The 18,154-nt window shown below is 54.3% G+C and overlaps 3 protein-coding genes across 3 annotated transcripts; all 3 read left to right on the plus strand.

Annotated features, from left to right (window-relative positions):
• The first annotated feature begins 22 nt into the window (after nucleotides 1-22).
• Nucleotides 23-2,739, plus strand: B0T26DRAFT_509197 (arginyl-tRNA synthetase). Its single transcript, XM_060435413.1, has 4 exons — nucleotides 23-482; nucleotides 593-1,645; nucleotides 1,756-2,375; nucleotides 2,465-2,739. The coding sequence occupies exons 1-4, from the start codon at nucleotides 234-236 to the stop codon at nucleotides 2,469-2,471; spliced, it is 1,929 nt and encodes a 642-aa protein (XP_060290561.1). The 5' UTR covers nucleotides 23-233; the 3' UTR covers nucleotides 2,472-2,739.
• A 1,004-nt stretch (nucleotides 2,740-3,743) lies between these two features.
• On the plus strand, nucleotides 3,744-7,045 carry B0T26DRAFT_509179 (OPT oligopeptide transporter). The gene is made up of 7 exons (XM_060435412.1): nucleotides 3,744-4,282; nucleotides 4,368-5,045; nucleotides 5,108-5,389; nucleotides 5,455-5,718; nucleotides 5,786-5,963; nucleotides 6,037-6,326; nucleotides 6,392-7,045. Exons 1-7 carry the CDS (start codon nucleotides 3,890-3,892, stop codon nucleotides 6,740-6,742), a joined length of 2,436 nt encoding a protein of 811 aa, XP_060290562.1. The 5' UTR covers nucleotides 3,744-3,889; the 3' UTR covers nucleotides 6,743-7,045.
• A 2,893-nt stretch (nucleotides 7,046-9,938) lies between these two features.
• Nucleotides 9,939-10,127, plus strand: B0T26DRAFT_732327 (uncharacterized protein; the record flags this gene model as incomplete). Its single annotated transcript, XM_060443105.1, has 1 exon — nucleotides 9,939-10,127. A coding segment is annotated over one exon (189 nt), but the record flags the coding sequence as incomplete, so codon positions are not given.
• Between the last annotated feature and the right edge of the window lie 8,027 nt (nucleotides 10,128-18,154).

Here is an 18,154-nt window from a genome sequence, read left to right on the forward strand (position 1 = left end):
TAGGTTTGTGGGTTAAGAACCTCATATAGAGTCGCACCTGCTGCCTGAGTCAGTGTCAACCACATACAAGTACCAAGTAATAACTTTACAGTAACCGAATCACTGGTTGGTCGCTCCTGCCTTCAAGTCTTCTAACCACGCAGTGCAATCCCAGCGCAGTTCCAGCACTCAATCAGGTTACCTAATCTTGTGGCCCTCTTACGAGGACCTCCGAACCATTGCCAGCCTCGGCAATGGCAGTCGAAACGCCGCAAGTCTCCGTCGCTGGAGCATCACCCTCGACCAATCCGCTCGACGCGTTTCGAATCGCCATCGCACGCGAGCTAGCGCGCATCACGAATCTCAATGTCGGCTTCATCTTCGCCGCCCTCGATCGGTCGAGCACCTTCGATAAAGGCGATTTGGTTCTTGCCGTGCCTCGCCTTCGCATCAAAAGCGCCGACCTCACTCCTACAGCCCAGGCAGAGAATTTGGCTTCCCAGGTATATTGGCTGTCTTATCCGGCCGGGTGCAATGGAATATTGATCTCCAGAGTCAAAAGGATGAGCGCTCAAGTTAGATCCTTGTCTAACGAATACTTGCACTTCATTAGTTCCGCGTCGAAAACTGCCCCCTAGTCAAGCAGCCAATCGCCGACGGCATAAGCCTGCAATTCTACATGAACCCTGCTGCTCTGCCCGGGATTCTCCTCCCCTTTGTGCTCCAGCATGGCAATGACTACGGCTCGGATCGTGCCATTGGCCTCCGAAAGCCAGCCGCTTCCAGCGCGGATAACAGTACTGGCAACATCGACGAAGACGATGCAAACCGCAAGACAGTTATCGTCGAGTTCTCTAGCCCTAATATTGCAAAGGAGTTTCATTTCGGACACTTGCGCAGCACTATAATTGGCGCTTTCCTCGCCAATCTCTACGAGATTTGCGGTCACCGCGTCATACGAATGAACTATCTCGGCGACTGGGGCCGCCAGTTCGGTCTGCTGGCTTCCGGCTGGGAAAAGTATGGAGACGAGGCAGCATTTGACCGCGATCCGATCCGCCATCTCTTCGAGATATACGTCAAGATTAGCGCCGACTTTAAGCCTGAGGATGTGGCGTACAAGGAGGCAAAGGCTCGAGGCGAAGACACATCGGTTCACGAGACTCAGGGCCTGCTCGGTGCCTCGAAAGCATACTTCAAGCGAATGGAGGACGGCGATCCTGATGCGCTGGCCCTATGGGAGCGGTTCCGAGCCCTCAGCATTCAGCGTTATGAGGCGACCTACGCTCGGCTCAACATTCGCTTTACCGACTACTCGGGCGAGTCCAAGGTGCGCAAAGAGACCATTGCTCGCGTGCTGCAGGTCCTTGAAGACAGAGGCATAGCGGAGCCGGACGGAGGAGCCTTGATCGTCGACTTCGCCAAGCACGGCAAAAAGAAGGTTGCCACGGCCATCCTCCGAAACCGAAACGGGACCTCAAACTACCTTCTCCGCGACCTCGGCGCTGCTGTGCAGCGTCACGACGACTACACTTTCGACGAGATGGTCTACGTGGTCATGAGCGAGCAGGAGGCGCACCTCAAGTGGCTGTTCCTAACCATGGAGCTTATGGGCGAGCCATACACGGCCCTGTCCAAAAAGATGAAGCACATCAGTTTCGGCAAGGTACGTAAATATTTCCCGGCCCTCAATCCCCCAAGACCAAACCGGCGATTTGCATTGCACTCTTCTGTGATATTACCTGCGAAACCTTTGCACCGCTAAAACAAAGTCAGGTGCGCGGCATGTCTACTCGTCGAGGCACGGTGGTGTTTCTTGACGACGTGGTCAACGACGTAACGGATTTCATGCACGAGCAGATGCGTGGCAATGCGACCAAATATAGCGAGGTGGCGGATCCGGCGCAGACGGCCGAGGCCCTAGCCGTATCCGCTATCATGGTACAGGACATGCTGGGGAAGCGGGCCAATAACTACAGCTTCGATCTACAGCGCATGACCTCCTTTGAGGGTGACACGGGGCCGTACCTCCAATACGCGCACGCCCGGCTCTGCTCCATCTCGCGCAAGGCTGGCTTCACCCGCGACGATTTGCTGGCGACGCCCTCCGATTTCAACCTGCTTCTCGCCGACTCCTCCTACGCTTGCGACCTACTCCGCGTCGTCGCCCGTTACCCCGACATGGTCCGCCAAGCCATGAAAACTCTCGAGCCCACGACCATCTTGACTTACCTATTTGCCTTAGCCCACACCCTCAGCTCCAGCTACGACCATCTGCGCGTCGTCAATCCGCCAGAGGGCCCCTCCATGTCACGCGCCCGGGCCGCCCTGTATGGCAGCGCTCGTCAGACCTTGCACAATGGCATGGTGCTTCTTGGCTTGACTCCAGTGGACCGGTGAGTGCAGCCCTGCCAGAGACTTGGAAGGATCAATAAATATCCCACGTGCGTGGCGTGTTCATACTAACCGTGGGGGCGCGCGGTAGCATGTGAAAACAAGCCTCCTCCATTTCTTGGCTAAGAGGCTAATGGCGTGCGAGGCGCTGTGGAATGCGGGCCTCCCCCTCCTAGAAGAGATTTTCGCTGCAGGGACAGCCCCTGCCCTCTCCATCATCTGTTGCTAGCTTGCTGCAAGTTCGGGTTCCTCCGAGTCGCCGGGGTCGATAATCCCGAATTGGGAGCATTGAACCGCGGAAGTAGAGACGGCAAGTGGCCGGGGTTGGGTGGTCTCGATCACTCTTTCGCCGCCGATAAGGGCTGACAGGCGAGCTAATCAGTGAGGTGCTCCAGGACCTGCCTAATCAATCCATCGTTTATCTCTCTCCATGGACCCTTTTGACGGCGGCAAAACGAGCTCGGAAGTTCTTCGTACTTGCAAGCCGACACGCACCGCCTGTGGAACACACGTCCATCAATAAAAATTTATTTGTCTACGCTGACCGAGCTCGGTAAATGGCCCACTGGCAACGCTCAAAAGCGAGTCAATATGCGATGAACATCTGTGACACCGAGTACGATGAAGTCCGACCATGAGCACTTTGAGCATCCGAGACCTCTCTCTACATAGTATGGGGGCGGCAGGATTTCTAGTTGTCAATGCACGGCATGTTGCAGTCCAACTTTCCAGGCAGGTGGATGTCGCCCGCCCGTCAGGAGTGTCATTTCCTCCCAGTCATTGGCTGGTTTTCAGTTTATCGGCAAGATACCGGCCGTGTAAAAGGCCGAGCCACCGTTGGAATGGGCCGTCGGAACCCAATTGGCGCGACATCCCTTCTAGGCTATAATTTGATGGTCTTGGGAGCACGGCATATGTAAGGCGACAACACATTCCTCCTCTTGCAACATGGCCGTTTGGAGGCGATAATAGTGAGGTAAATTCCCCATGGGGAAAGTCGTTAGTATTCGGGTAGGCGTGCTACCAAGGACCTTCCCGAAACCTCGTAGCATGGGTTACGCAGAGTCTCATCGCCGTGACCGGGCCCGGTGGAGACATGCTTGACCAGGTCCTAGACAGGCAGTTTACCCGAAACCTGCAATTAGCAACGCATCGAGGGAGCGATGGCATCAATCTCGGCCTGCATCACACCACCGGTCGTATCGTTGTCTCCATACGAAGCGGAATTTTGGGAGGATGAAGTTTAAATGGATGGCCATGGCTTGGCTGGCAAACAGGGTATTATAGAGGCGTTCGTTCGCCTGCTGCCGCCAGAAACTCTCTTGCACCCCGTGCTTGCTTGTTTTGTGCCACCTCTCTTTCCTCCCTTGGTGAGAATTGCCGGCGGCATTGCTTGCACGGAACCGACGGGTTAATACACCCCTCGCTTCCCGCTGCCAATCTACCTGGTAAAGTAGATCTCTTGCGCCCCGCGCTCTGCCATCCCAGACCCAGGTACCATAGTAGGCCAGCGACAATGTCTGCGGCTCCTCTCGGCGAGACCATCATCGGCGGCGCCGTTGACCCGGTATCGGGCAAGGTGGTTTCAGCGCCACCACACCAGGAGGTCAACGAGAAGATCCGCCTCAATGCCGCCGAAGTAGAGGCTTCTGCAGACACCAAACACGGGATCGACAGCAAGGAAGGGTACGGCATTGAGGAGATCCAGCCCGCCCCGCCCGTCTACGACAACGACAGCACCGACGAAAAGGACGACACCGATGGAGACGAAATCATCATCACGGGTACCGATGCGTCGCGATACCTGCTGTCGTTGCGCGACGACCGGGAGCCTTCTGCGACGTTCCGGAGTCTCTTCTTGGCTTCCTGTCTGTCGGCCTTCCAGGCCGTCATGAAGCAGATATACCAGGTTAGATGGCCCAGTGTGACAGGGTGATTGATGAGTAATTAGGTGATTGAGCCATGCTGACCCGGACCTTTTTCGCCTGTTATAGTTCAAGCCGACTTTAATCACCATCCAAGGAACCTTCATCGTCCTCATTGCCTACTTTGTCGGCAATGCCTGGGCCGAGCTCCTTCCCCGTGGAGATCGAATCGAGGCTCGGTGGAGGGCAAGGGGCGGCGTGGGCAAGCCTCCGCGGTGGATCAACATCGTATCCTTTTTCAACCACGGGCGCTGGAATCTCAAAGAACACGCTATTTGCGCCATCACAGCGACGTCGGCCTCCAACGCCGCCGAGGGCATCCAGGTGTTTGCCGCCCAAGACCTCTTCTACGACCTGCCCCTGAACGCCGCCACCGTCGTGCTGTGCGTCATCTCGATCGGCCTCTTCGGATATGGCGTCGCTGGAATCATGCGGCCCATCGCCGTCTGGCACGTCGACGCCGTCTACTGGAGCACGCTCCCGACGGTCAAGACACTACAGGGCCTCCATTGGCAGAGTGTAAAGGACAACAAGCCCATCCGGTGGTTCTGGATCGCCTTTGGCGGCATGGCCTTTTATGAGTTCTTCCCCGCCTACATTTGGCCGTGGCTCAACTCGGTCTCCATTCCCTGCCTGGCCGCGATGCACGCCACCGGCAGCAAGGCAGCGGTCCTGACCAACCTCTTCGGCGGCGCCACCAATAACGAGGGCCTTGGGCTTTTCAGTGTGTCGCTCGACTGGCAATACGTGAGTCTCTTTGAGCAATTTTCTGGGTGTGGTTCATCCTGGCTAATTCGATTTCCTTGCAGATAACCTCCTTTCAAACGGCTCTGCCTCTCAACCTGCAGATCCACCAGGCCGTCGGCTTCTTTGTCTGCTTCATCGTCATGCTCGGCATCTACTACGGCAACGGCTGGGGCGCCAAGTCGCAGCAGTTCATGTCCACGCGACTCCGGACTGCCGAGGGCGCGCCGTACATTGCCTCTACTGTCTTTGTCGACGGCGTGCTCGACGAACAGAAGCTCGCCGAGTACGGTATCCCAAGACTGACTGGGACATTTGCGTACTCGATGTTTATCGCCAATGCTGCCGTGAGTAGCCATCTTGAAACTTTGGCGCAGCCCCGTTTTCGCATGTGGACTGACCACCTGAATAGATCGGAGCGCTGATTGCCCATTGCATTTTGTTCTGGGGCGGAGACATTTTCCGGGCGTTCAAGAGCGCGAAGAACGGGAAGCACGATGATCGCCATCACGAGTACATGTCCAAGAATTACAAGGAAGCACCGTGGTGGTGGTACGTCGCCATCCTCGTCTTCAGCTTCGTCCTCGGCCTCATTGCCGTCCTGAAGACAAACATTACACTTCCCGCCTGGGCGTACATTGTCTCGCTGCTGCTCGGCATAGTCATTGCACCCTTTGTGAGTGGTCCTTGTCCACCGCGCTTTGCCTGCCATGGTTGCTCACATTCAATCTTTTCCAATGCAGAGCACCATCCTCTACTCTCGGTATGGCAACGGTATCGCCACCAATAACCTGTCCAAGATGTTGGGCGGTCTGTTGATGCCTGGGCGCCCAGTTGGCAACATGTACTTTGCGGCATGGTCGCATAACATGATTGCGAACGCCGTGAACTTGTCCAATGACCTGAAGATGGGCGAATACCGTAAGTTCCTGATTCTGCCTGTGGCTCTGGGAATCTCTCTGATTTTTCGGGTTACTAACGCGCCGATTATCAGTCAAAATCCCCCCTCGCGTCATGGTCCTCACTCAAGTCTATGGCACGATTCTGGGCGGGTTTGTCAACTACGGCGTGATGAGCTCCATCGTGGGCAGCAACCGCGCGCTCCTCCTCGACAGCGACGGAAACAGCTCCTGGAGCGGTGCGACTATACAGTCGTACAACACCAACGCCGTGTCTTGGGCGCTGGCCAAATACCTCTACAAGGCCGGCGAACTGTACGAGCTGGTGCCCTACGGCCTGCTCATCGGCGCGGGCCTGGTCGCCATCCACCGCCTCATCACATACGTGAGTAACTCTCTCATCGTTCCGAGCCGGATTTTAGGGGCGCCCTACTAACTCTCGGCGTTTAGTTTATCCCCAAGGTCAGGGGCTTCTCGCTCAGCGAGATCAACCTGCCGCAGTTCATCCAGTACGCCGGGTACATCCCGTACAACCAGTCGCAGACGTGCGTGCTCTTCAGCTGGGTCATCGCGGGCTTCTACACGCAGTTCTACCTGCGCAACTACAAGCCGCGCATCTTCAAGGACTACTCGTACCTCATCGCCGGCGCCTTCGACGGCGCCAGCCTGACGGTGCTCTTCATCCTGTCCTTTGCCGTCTTCGGCGCCGGCGGCCCCTCGGTCCCCTTCCCCAGGTGGTGGGGCAACAACGGCGTCGACGGTGACGCCAACTACGATTTCTGCCCCGTCCCCGACACGTAGTCGCAGCGCGGCGCAGCTGGTGTGCTCGGTGGCTCTCTCTTGCGTTCAAGGCGGAAATAAAACAAACCAAAAAAAGGGGGTCTCGCACGCGCCACGGGCCACTACTCGTTGCTATGGCATATTGCTTGATATCTTCCAGTAGTGGTACCCCGTTGTGCCGTAGTGACCGGCCATATTCGTTCTGGGGGTGGCTACCTAGGCAGATGGGCAGCCATGCTCATTTTGGCAATGCGTTGGTGGTGGCCATTGCTGCTGGGGCTTACGAGCTTGCACTTTCGGTCTAGACCTACTAAATAATAGTTGGTAGTTAATTGCCTTGCGAGGTTTCTAATATAATTGCTCTAGTCGCATTGCATCTCGCCGCAAACCCAAAGTCGTCATTCGTCAAGCCCTTATCTACCAAGAAACCAAAGGCAAAGAAGGTGACTTTCAACGACCCGATTCTCCCCGAGGACATCTCTCCTCAGGAAATGCAAGCAATCGAAGAGGCAGTAGACGAGGCATCCGAGGTGATCGAAGTTCAGCGGGGCCAGCGTCATCCCATGTCTCACATTGTAGCCATGGACAAGGTTAGAGTGAAGCCCCCGATATGCGCCAACTCAGCCTTCAGCTGTTGACGAACCCTTCCAACTTTTCAGGATGAATCACGTGGGACCCTAGGTTCCCTGTGTCTAAAGTTGGAAATACCCACCTTTTGGTCATTGTGGACCATTTTTCAAGGTTCTGCTGGGCCCGTACGGTGAGGTCCGCCAATGCTACCGAGGCAGCGGGAGCCTTTCTGAGGTGGTTAGACGTGACTAATACCGGGGGATTTTCCAAAATTTGAGAGGCCTTGAAATCTTACGGCTCGCCCTTAATGTTTTCCGAAGAGACAGGTAATAGATATCAAAACCCGTATTAAATAATCCTAGACGCCTGTCTCTTTTAGAAATACTCAACAATTAAAGCTTTTCTGTGGGAACTACCAGTCAATCAGAGGATGCAGTCGCACGTGATTGGTCAACAGGCTGCACAGCCTCAGTGGCTGACCACCACGCGGGCCGCTATGCAGCACGTGCGCGAGGCGCACCACCCCTCACGTAACCTCCTGCATCGCCAATTCCAACGCGCATCCTATCCCCGTAGTTCGTGACCTTAGAGATAGAGCAGACCAGAATACAACCACCACACCACCCCATTCGCATCGGTTACTGCAGTGACTATGGAACGAATGACCTTGTCATTCCAACATTTTCCTAGCCCGTTTATGGATTATAGTATTTAACCTTTATATATATCTTAGTATAACGTGTGTGATAAGCGAGATGAACAGACAAGCGAGTTGAACACTTTTGACGCGACGCGCCTCCTCTCTACAAAACACCAAATTCCTCAACAAACTCAAATGTCTCTTCCTTCATACGAAGCTAGGGTGAATTTGGCCCTCAGGGCTATTCAAAACGACCCAAAACTCAGTATTCGAGCTGCAGCAACAACATATCAAGTCACGGTAAATACTATACGCAACCGACGCGACGGCAAACCTGCACGACGTGATACTCCAGCCAATTCGCGTAAGCTTACGGATTTGGAAGAGAAAACGATTGTTCAGTACATCATTGAGCTATGTGCGCGCGCATTTCATCCCCGGCTTTCGTACGTAGAAGATATGGCCAATCGATTGCTACGCGAACGCGACGCGCCCTCTGTCGGTACACGCTGGGCTCACAACTTCGTCAAGCGCCAGCCAGAACTTCGGACGCGTTTTACGCGTAAATACGACTACCAGAGGGCCAAATGCGAAGATCCAAAAGTTATTCGCGAGTGGTTTGCGCTTGTGCACAACACGAAGGCCAAGTACGGTATCCTTGACGAAGATTTGTACAATTTCGACGAGACCGGCTTTATGATGGGCATTATCATCCCCGCTATGGTAGTTACTACCTCTGATGGCCGTGGTAGGGCTAAGCAAGCCCAGCCTGGTAATCGAGAGTGGGCTACAGTCATCCAAGGAGTGAATGCTCTAGGCTGGACTATCCCACCATTCATTATCTTAGCTGGGCAATATCACCTTGCTAACTGGTATCAAGAGTGCAACCTTCCGGGTACCTGGCGTATCGCAACAACCGACAATGGCTGGACTACTAATGAGAAAGGCATGGATTGGATTCGGCACTTCGATTTCCACACAGCATCTCGTACGAAGGGAATATACCGACTGTTAATTCTCGACGGCCACGATAGCCACCACTCCGAAGAATTCGAGACTTACTGCCGGGAGCACAACATCATCACACTCTGTATGCCTCCGCACTCTTCACACCTACTTCAGCCATTGGATGTTGGTTGCTTTGGGCCGTTGAAGAAGGCGTACGGCTGTCAGATTGAGCAGCTGATGCGGATGAACATCACACATATTAGCAAGCTGGAATTTCTTTGTGGGTTTAGAGAGGCGTTTTTTGCTTCGGTTACGGAAAGGAATATCCAGGGGGGGTTTGCTGGAGCCGGCCTTGTGCCGTACGATCCAGAGAGGGTGATATCCAAGCTGGATGTGCGTATTCGGACTCCAACACCCCCAGCTACAAGCCCAACTACATCGCTACCTTGGGTCTCCCAAACGCCACAAAACCCGAGAGAGGCTGCCTCACAGTCAGCGTTCATCAAAACTCGAATTTCCAACCATCAGGGCAGCTCTCCAACACCAATGCTGACTGCTGTGGATCGATTAGCCAAAGGTACGATGGCTATGATGCACGAGGTGGCTCTTTTGCGTACAGAGGTCTCAGCACTTCGGAAGGCCAATGAGGGGCTTAGTAAGCGACGGAGAGCCAAGAAAACACGTGTTCGGCTTGGAGGATCACTTACTGTACAAGAGGCACAGGATCTACTGGATCAGAAGGCTGTGGGTGGGCAGTTGGTCCAGGAAACACGACAAAATGGTGGTGGTGCAGGGGGGTCTCGTACGAAGATTCGATGCTGTGGCGTATGCGGCAAGCCTGGCCATAATGCACGTACGTGCAAGGAGGCTGCAGAATCGTCTGATTCATCTGTTTCCGATTCAGTTATTGTTATTTCCTAGTGTTGTGGTTGTGTAATTGAGGGTAGTTGTGGTGAGGTTGTGGAAATTGTTCAACTCGCTTGTCTGTTCATCTCGCTTATCACACACGTTATATTTAAGGATTTATGTTACGAATCCTTGTCGAAATGCGCAATAGTGGGGGCATGCTCAGTTTGGTGCGGACCAATCAGGAGCGTCCCATGGAAAGAACCAATTAGGAGTGTCCCTGGGTCCCGAGGTTCGGGACCACTTAAGGTCGGGGACGCGGGACAGTGTCCCGCGCGCCCGGCGTCCCGAGACCGCAAGTCTCGGGACCACGGGCCAGTGGGACCATTGTTATTGGTTACACAGTTAGATATATACGATGACCGTACCCACGGTCTTAGATGGTTCTTGCTTGGTTCTTTAAGCAAGCAATACACATTCACTGCACTCATATACTTTAAGTGGCATTCCGATTTGACTGTATTACCCGTGCGATAAGAGCTTGCCCTTTGTTCTATCTTCATAATTACCAACCCCAGCATCCTGTGGAGCCCGTGCTCCCTTACAGACAGACGACCCTAACAGTCGAGTGGTTTGTAATATTATTCTATGGCAGTAAAGACCGGTATCCGTAGTAAATAGTATACGATTTCTATTGCTCGGATGCGAACTCAGTGTAAGGAAAGGACAACCCAAACACCAGCCGCGCGCACAGGGTGCGCGCTCACCACCTGTTACCAACTGGCCGGAACACTGCCAGTTGGCACAAGCCACTACGCCACGCCATGGCGCCCCGGGCCTGAGCCCCTGAGCACGTATATAAACAGTGGCCCTCGCCCACCTTCCTTTGCGAGGGCCAGGTTGAAGTCTCACACCAATACTACTCGTTGCTCGCCCACCTTCTTACCTGCATTGTGACTGTCACGGCCGGCTTGGAATGAGGGCGGAACTCCTCTATTGGGCGCTATAGACGAAGATTCTAAACTAAAGGGAAAAGGGAAAAGAAGCTCAAAAGCCTCCCCTCGCGAGATTCTTCCAGGGCGTCTCAAGGTGGGGGGGCTCTGGCTGGTCGGGTGGATCCACCCAACTGGCGTCTGATTAGTCAGAGCGTCTGGGAGGCCTGGAGGACCAGGCCCTCACACTACCCCCCTCCAAGCCGCGACTGCCGTGACGGTGGTCGTGGCTTTGAAGAGCGGATTTAAGCGTGCCTTCTAGTATACTTCCTCTTTTGCCTTGCCTTATACCCTTTGTGCTCTGCCTTGTTATCCTCTTCGTGGTCCTCCGGATATTCGTCTTCTGCTGCTGCCTTTATCCAATCACGCAGCCTCACTGGAGGTCCTGCGGCTTCGGGGTATTCTCGATGAAAACTATCCAGCGCCATAGCTGCATTCTTGAGATTCTCTGCCTTATACCAAGTATCGTCGGGGTCGTGCCCCTTCCAGGCAACTTGGTATTGTAGGGTCTCTCGTTGGCCAAACAGTCGAAAGGCATTAATCCTCTCAACTTCCCACTCTGGCTCCCCGTTGATCTCCTCAGGTGGTTCCGGTAAGCTGGTCTGTTGGGGTAGGGGACTGTCATCAGCCTTACGTAGCCGATCTGCATGGAAGAGGTTCGTGCCTTTGACATAGGGCGGAGTATCCAGCACAAAGCTATGTCCTCGTTCCTCCACGATCTTCCATGGTCCTGCCCACTGTGAATCCAACTTGGTACTCGGGGCCTCTGTCCTCATACCCTTCTTGCTCACGTATACCAAGTCTCCAATGGTGAAGTCGACGGGACGTCGCTTCTTGTTCGCTTGGACGGCTTGGGCCGCTTGAGCTTCTAAGGCATTCTTCCTTGCCAGGTCTTGTACCGCTTTGGTCTGGGTGACGAGCTGTAATGCTTTCTTTTGCGGGTCGGTCGAGGTATTGAGGTCTAGGATATCAATAGAGAGGGGGTTCCGTGGGGTGGCTCCCAACGCGACTTTTAACGGGGCCATGCCGATGCTCGAATGCCAGGACACATTATGGGCGAAGTCGAGTGCCGGTAGGTACTCGCTCCAGGTGTCTTGGTACTTGGTGAGGTAAGGCCTCATTCGTTGGTCTAGATCCGCGTTGGTGATCTCCACGGCGCCTTGCGTCTGTGGGTGGCGAGAGCTGCCGTGACGGTGTTTGGTCCCGGTCAGCTTATTAATTGTTTCCAGAAATTCCGAGATAAACGGTCCTGCATTATCGCTAATCCAGACAGCCGGGATACCAAAGAAACGGTATACCTTGTGGAAGTAGCGCTCTGCCAGATCCGGTGCGGTATCGTTCTTGTGTCCAGGGAGTGTAGCCATTATCTTGCTGAACTTGCAAATAAAGGCCCAAACGTAGTCGTAGCCGTGACGATCCTTCGGCATATCTTTTCCGTCGACGACTACCTGGCTCCAGACTTCATTCGGCACCTCCAGAGGGTGTAAGAGGCCCGGGGTCTTGTCATGACGGGTCTTGTTTCTCTGGCAGCTTCGGCAGTTCTTGATGTACCTCTTGACATCCTGTCGGAGGGTACTCCACCAAAAGTCTTTCTTGAGGAACGCGATAGTCTTGTTTTGGCCTGGGTGTGCGAAGATAGGCGGCTCGTGGGCTTCTCGGATTAGGGCCGTCCGTAGATATACCGCTCCGTCGGACGTGACTTCCGGTACCACGAGACGACCGTTATCTACGCCCAGACTCTGCTTCTCGTTTTCCTCTTGGATCAGGTCTACCAGGTCAGCGCCGCGAGGCATATCTGGATTCACTACCGCTCGGGAGATAGGCGCTAGGACTGGTTGGATACGTTCCACTGGTATCAAAGGGAATGTTCGATCTTCCTCCTCTCGTGCCTTAACCGTAGGTGAGTCGACGGTCTTACGTGATAGAGCATCGGCAACCACGTTTTCTTGTCCCGGGCGGTACTGGAAGGTGATATCAAACTGGCCTAGGAAATCGGACCATCGGACCTGACGGGTTGACAGCAACCGCTTAGTAGACCAGTAGATCAAGGCTTTATGATCCGTGACCACGAAGAACTCCTGGCCGAGAAGAGAAGGTTCGTTATCCTTGAGACAGTTGACCACGGCGAGCAACTCTTGATCCTGGATCAGATACGCACGTTCGGCCGGAGTCATGTTCTTCGACGAGTAGCCCACGGGTCTCCAGACTCCGTCGGGCTGTTGTTGCATGATCACGCCTCCAGTGGCGTTGCGTGAAGAATCCGTTTCCACTCGCGTCGGGCGGCCGGGGACGAAGAAGGCGAGGACTGGGGCCTCGGTGGCCAGCTTCTTCAGTTTCTCAAAGGCCGCTTGTTGCTCGGGTCCCATTACAAATTCACTACCTTTCCTCAATAGCTTGGACAGGGGCTCGGCGGCATCGCTAGAGTGGTGGCAGAAGACTCGGACATAGTTGCACAAGCCCAAAAAGGACTTGACGGCGCGTATCGAACGTAGGTCCTCAAACTTCCAACTCTGGATGGCCTTGATCTTCTCTGGGTCGATACGTACGCCTTTCCCAGCTTCGAGAACTAACCCTAGGTAGTCAATGACTTCCACGTCAAAGCTAGACTTCTTGATGTCTCCCTGTAGACCAGCCTTATACAAACGATAGATGGCCTCCTCCACGTGTGCGAAGTGTGGCTCGTTCTCCTGAGTATAGATGAGAACGTCGTCGGCGTAGGCGCTGGCAAAGTTGTCTAGGAGCTCGTTCAGCTGAGCGTTGATGAAGGCTTGCCACCAAGCAGGGCCGACCTTGAGTCCAAAGGGTAGGACTTTCCACTGGAAGGTTCCTTGACGGGTCTTGAAGGCCGTCAAGAATCTTGAGTCGGGGTGGACTAGTAGACGATTAAAAGCTCGGATAATATCGATCTTGGTCAGGCGGCGGGCGTTACGGCAGTTGGAAAGCGTTCCTTGGATATCGGGTGCGAGGAACTGGCGTCCTTTCAGGAACTGGTTGACCCATCGGTAATCCACACAGAAACGTTTCTCCTCGGTACCCTTCTTTGGTACAAATAGCGTCGAAGCGGCTGTCTCCTCCATACAGGGTTCCACGAATCCAATCCGTAGAAGCTCGTCTACCGTCTCTTTTTCCAGAGGGAGAAGGTGACCGGGTGTATAGAACCTCTTGGGCTTCCCTTCCAAAGGTCGCTCCAAGTCTAGGGTCACGTCGAACCCTTCACGGCTCGGCGGCAGTTCGGTCGAAGCTTTCTTGGAGAAGAAGCCTTCGAGATGGGCGAGCTCCTTTGGGAGTTTATCGCGAACTCTCTTGACGTGTTCGGGATCTTCGCCAGCAGGGAAAGGAATTGGCTGCCCGTCGTGGGTCTGCCAGTTTAGACGAGGCGCAACGACGTTCAAAGAAATAGGTGTATCCGGCATGTTCTGTCGAGCCCATCCAGGTTGCCGGGGGTCATTTTCCACTTGCCTACAGAGAGCTGCAATATTGACCACGAGGGACTTGTCCTGGTCTCTGGGGCTAGAAAGGGCGATGGGCGCTAAAACTGGGTTTTTCGTTCTCAAAGGGCGCTGGATAATCTTGGTGACCCTCGCTTGCCTTTCGTCCTCAGCTATCAGGCGGTCGCGACGCACCGCGTCTGCCTGAGCCTGTATGTCAAGCAAACCAGTCTGGCATGGAATAGTAATGGTGGGCGAATACTTGGCGAGCGCTGGTAGATCTTGAGGCCAGATCATGGTTCGCGTGGCGGGGAAAAGGCCAACGCGATACTTAATGAACCATTCTTGTCCGATAATAACATCGTCGGCAGTGGGGATAATGAGGAACTTCTGTCGTGGAAATCTCCGTCCGTCGAGTTCCAGGGAGAGGCGGATCTGGTGGGTGGCTTTGGCGGCGAGCACCCCATTAAAGTCGTTAAGGCGGATGGGCTTAGATAGCTGTTCTCGAACGGCGCCTAGTAGCTTCACGGCCTTATTGGCCATCTTCGGGGTCATTGACAAATAGATATCTGCTCCGGTATCACAAAGAGCTTTGGTTTTGAGGCTAATTCCTTCCAATTGGAGTTGAATAGGGAATAGGAAGGTTTTTGATCCAGACGATCTGCTCACTTTAGCTAGTCGTGGTATACGGACTGTCGTGGAGACTTCCGACAGTCCTAGCAGTTTTCCGATTCGTTAGACGACGAGGATGACTGCTCCGGGGAGGTAGGAGGATCCTGGTCGAGGTCTAGCATCATCTTGGCCATAGTCTTCCGCTCGGGGCAGTCACGGGCGAAGTGACCTTCCTTACGGCAGATGAAACAAGTATCGTCTTTCCCTCTATCCTTCTTAGCCTCGGGAACTTTGGTTGCAGCTGGCTGGGAAGTTGGCTTCTCGAACCGAGACTCCCCAACATAGGCCCGTTCGCTGTGAGTGGTTGGCGAACGTGTCCGGCGATCCCTCTTCTCTTGTTTGCGCTCTCTGTTCTCCTCCCAAGCGCGCTGGTGGGCTAGAGCAGCATCCGCGACGCTGCCAGCAAAAGCTTCGTAGGAGATTGTCGGGTTCTTTGAGTCTCCCAAGAGTCGGGTGTCAAGCCGGGCGGGAATATGCTCATAGAGTAGGGTCTTGCGCTCAGACTTGGCAATATTAGCCTTATCAGCCAAGCTATTGACTAATCCAATGTATGAATGGATAGTCACGTCCTTATTCGCCGGATCATACTTGAGCTTGGCTAGCTCGGCCCTGGCTTTCGTGGCTTGGTTGTCATCATGGTAGACAGTCGACAACGTAGCCACCATCTCGGCGACGTTGCGGAAGGGCATCTCCTGAGAGCTGTACCGACTCTCCAGCAGGTCGTTCGGGGATCCCTCCGTAAGAGAGTTCAGAACCGCCATGCGGCTACGTTCTGTCTTGAAAGTGGCATCGTCTTCTACAAACTTGTCGGCCACCTTGATGATCCACTTATCGAAGGTTCCGTCAACACCCTTGAAAACTCCAGGGTCGACACCGGCCTTGCGAGCCTTCCGGTCGAAGGTTTGGTTGGCGGCGTGCTGGTCCTGACCGTAGGGCTTGAAAGCGGGAAGGGCGGCGAAGCCAATGGGTGTGAAGCTGTCCCCACTGAAAGCGCTCTCAGCGGGGGTGACAGTTCGGGCCCGGCGATTGACGCCGTCGGCGGTGCGGGCGGCTGCCTCCGCCCTGAGTTCTGCCACTTGGGCAAGCAGAACTCGGTAATCCTCGGCGCTCGGGGCGCCATCGTCACCCGGTACGCTACGGGTTTCGTTTCCCGGCGTGTTGTCTATCGGGGCGTCGACTTCTATACTGTTGACTGGCTCGTTTGGCTCTGTGTCGCGTTGCTGTGGAGCGGGCTTAGCAAGCTCTGTGCTCGAGGGGGTTGCTGTGACTTCTTCGTCGGACTCTTGGGTCTTCAAGTTCGCTTCCTCCTGGGTCCGTTCGCTTAGCTCTTTTGGCTGAGAGAGGCGTTCGGATTGGCGCATCGGTGGTCCGTAATCTTTCTTCTTGGGCATCGACGCTGTGGTGTTTGGGGGTTTCTGTGGCCTGGTTTATCGTCGTGCACAGCCGACGTAGTGGGTTGTTTGTGGGGTTTGACGTATTTATTGATCGCTAGCCAGCGATGAGAATTGAGAGTTTAGAATTGTGTCACGGCCGGCTTGGAATGAGGGCGGAACTCCTCTATTGGGCGCTATAGACGAAGATTCTAAACTAAAGGGAAAAGGGAAAAGAAGCTCAAAAGCCTCCCCTCGCGAGATTCTTCCAGGGCGTCTCAAGGTGGGGCTCTGGCTGGTCGGGTGGATCCACCCGACTGGCGTCTGATTAGTCAGAGCGTCTGGGAGGCCTGGAGGACCAGGCCCTCACAGTGACCACCTTGATCCGGCGTACCTGCCTTCTCTTACACTCAGCCATCTTCATCTCGAGTGAGAGGCTGGTCTGCATGGCGTAATTCCAAATACTGGTGGCAGCTGTTCCAGTCTAGGTGTGACGGCCCGCAAGGAAGTCAACGATTGAATGCAGTAACGAATGTGGATCTAAAGCTAGGGAAGGAAAAGAAGGAATCTATCGCAGGGACCGCGCAGGGCGCGGGGAAGTAGGTGGTGCTGAGCACGTTGGTGGCGAAGCGCACAGACCGCACTCTAAGTACAATGCAACCAATAGAGTCAATCCTGTCATGTGCCCACTGGCGACCGTGACACTAGGGGGCAATACTTCTGTGCAACAGGAGCCACGACCCTTGCCGATTAAACCAAAGAGGGCTTGGTTGGCTGCAAATGACGAAATGGGCTTATTCTAGAAAACCCCCAATCTCTTTACAGAGTATTAAATGGGCCTTATCAGGCTAGTGCGAAGATCCCAAGACTTTCTGTCCTTCGAATCCACAACAGTTACGACGCTGAATTGGATCCATATTATTTGGCCCTGCATTAGTGCGTAATTACTGGCAGTATATCCCTAACACCTTGTTACCTTCGTTGCAGTCATGGAGGCCAAGGAATCTCACTCGCTTGCGGATGCTTCGATGCCAGTGAGCAATTTGTATTCACAGTCACCCGTAATTTCGAAGATGCTTTCTTCTTTGAAGGAAAATTATAACAGCAATGTAAAAGCGAACTTGGATACCAGCGGCGCACGGGGACTACATCTATGACTACCTAATTATATATGTCTAGCAATCTATTCCTTCGAGCCACAGAACTGGCGAGCGACAAACGTCTCCCAACCACCGAGCTCGCCATCAGCCTCGAGGGAGACGGGTGACGACAGGAAGAGCAAGCGTTGGTGGTCTCGCGGCCCTTGATGAAAGATTTGCCGTGTCTGACGGGCCGCCCGGGAGGTGGGTCGACGGACACCCATGGCCAAGGCATGTCTGGCGAGACGAGAGATGGTTTTGGTCAGGCGGAAGGCCACTCGTACGCACTAATTAGTTGGAGATAATGAATTCTTAGTCAAGTGAGGCAAGGACTCGTCCTAACGAAGATGCTTACTCGTCAAACTGCGAGCCAATAAAGGCAAGATCGACATCCATGGCTGACTTCTCCTTTACCGGCGGCGTTGTTTGATGGCCGTATTTGTTGTCCGAGGTCGTGGGAGCTTGGACGGGCAATCCATGACGGTCGCTGGAGCCGGATGAGTTGTGGTTGGGAGGATCAGCTTGCCCTTTGTTCCCGGGGTTTTTGGTCTCGCTGTCTGGGGCCATGTTGTGTGAGGAGGGCAGGAGTAGGCTTGGGACGTGCTGATGGGGTATGGTGAGGTTGACAGGCCACTTGAAGAGGATGGGTTGAGAATATGTTTGCCACGGGAAAGCGGCGGGACTATACTGTAAGAGTAAGACGTTGCAAGGCTTCCTGCTCGGAGCGAGGGTGCAGAGGGAGAAGGAAGGAAAGAAAATAGAGAGAGGGGGGGAATTTCAGCAACTTATGTAGGCGTGGATCAAAGGCAGTGAAGTGAATGGAGAATC

This window comes from Lasiosphaeria miniovina, assembly GCF_030549165.1.
Source record: "Lasiosphaeria miniovina strain SMH2392-1A chromosome Unknown B0T26scaffold_8, whole genome shotgun sequence".
Lineage (NCBI taxonomy): Eukaryota > Fungi > Ascomycota > Sordariomycetes > Sordariales > Lasiosphaeriaceae > Lasiosphaeria > Lasiosphaeria miniovina.

What these genes read in the sequence shown, in the direction of transcription:
- B0T26DRAFT_509197 (XM_060435413.1), top strand. Translation starts at nt 234, where the DNA reads ATGGCAGTCGAAACGCCGCAAGTCTCCGTCGCTGGAGCATCACCCTCG. An exon ending in CAGAGAATTTGGCTTCCCAG is followed by an intron (nt 483 to 592) that starts GTATATTGGCTG and finishes GCACTTCATTAG; the next exon opens with TTCCGCGTCGAAAACTGCCC. An exon ending in AGCACATCAGTTTCGGCAAG is followed by an intron (nt 1,646 to 1,755) that starts GTACGTAAATAT and finishes AAACAAAGTCAG; the next exon opens with GTGCGCGGCATGTCTACTCG.
- B0T26DRAFT_509179 (XM_060435412.1), top strand. Translation starts at nt 3,890, where the DNA reads ATGTCTGCGGCTCCTCTCGGCGAGACCATCATCGGCGGCGCCGTTGAC. An exon ending in TGTTTATCGCCAATGCTGCC is followed by an intron (nt 5,390 to 5,454) that starts GTGAGTAGCCAT and finishes CCACCTGAATAG; the next exon opens with ATCGGAGCGCTGATTGCCCA. An exon ending in TCCACCGCCTCATCACATAC is followed by an intron (nt 6,327 to 6,391) that starts GTGAGTAACTCT and finishes CTCGGCGTTTAG; the next exon opens with TTTATCCCCAAGGTCAGGGG.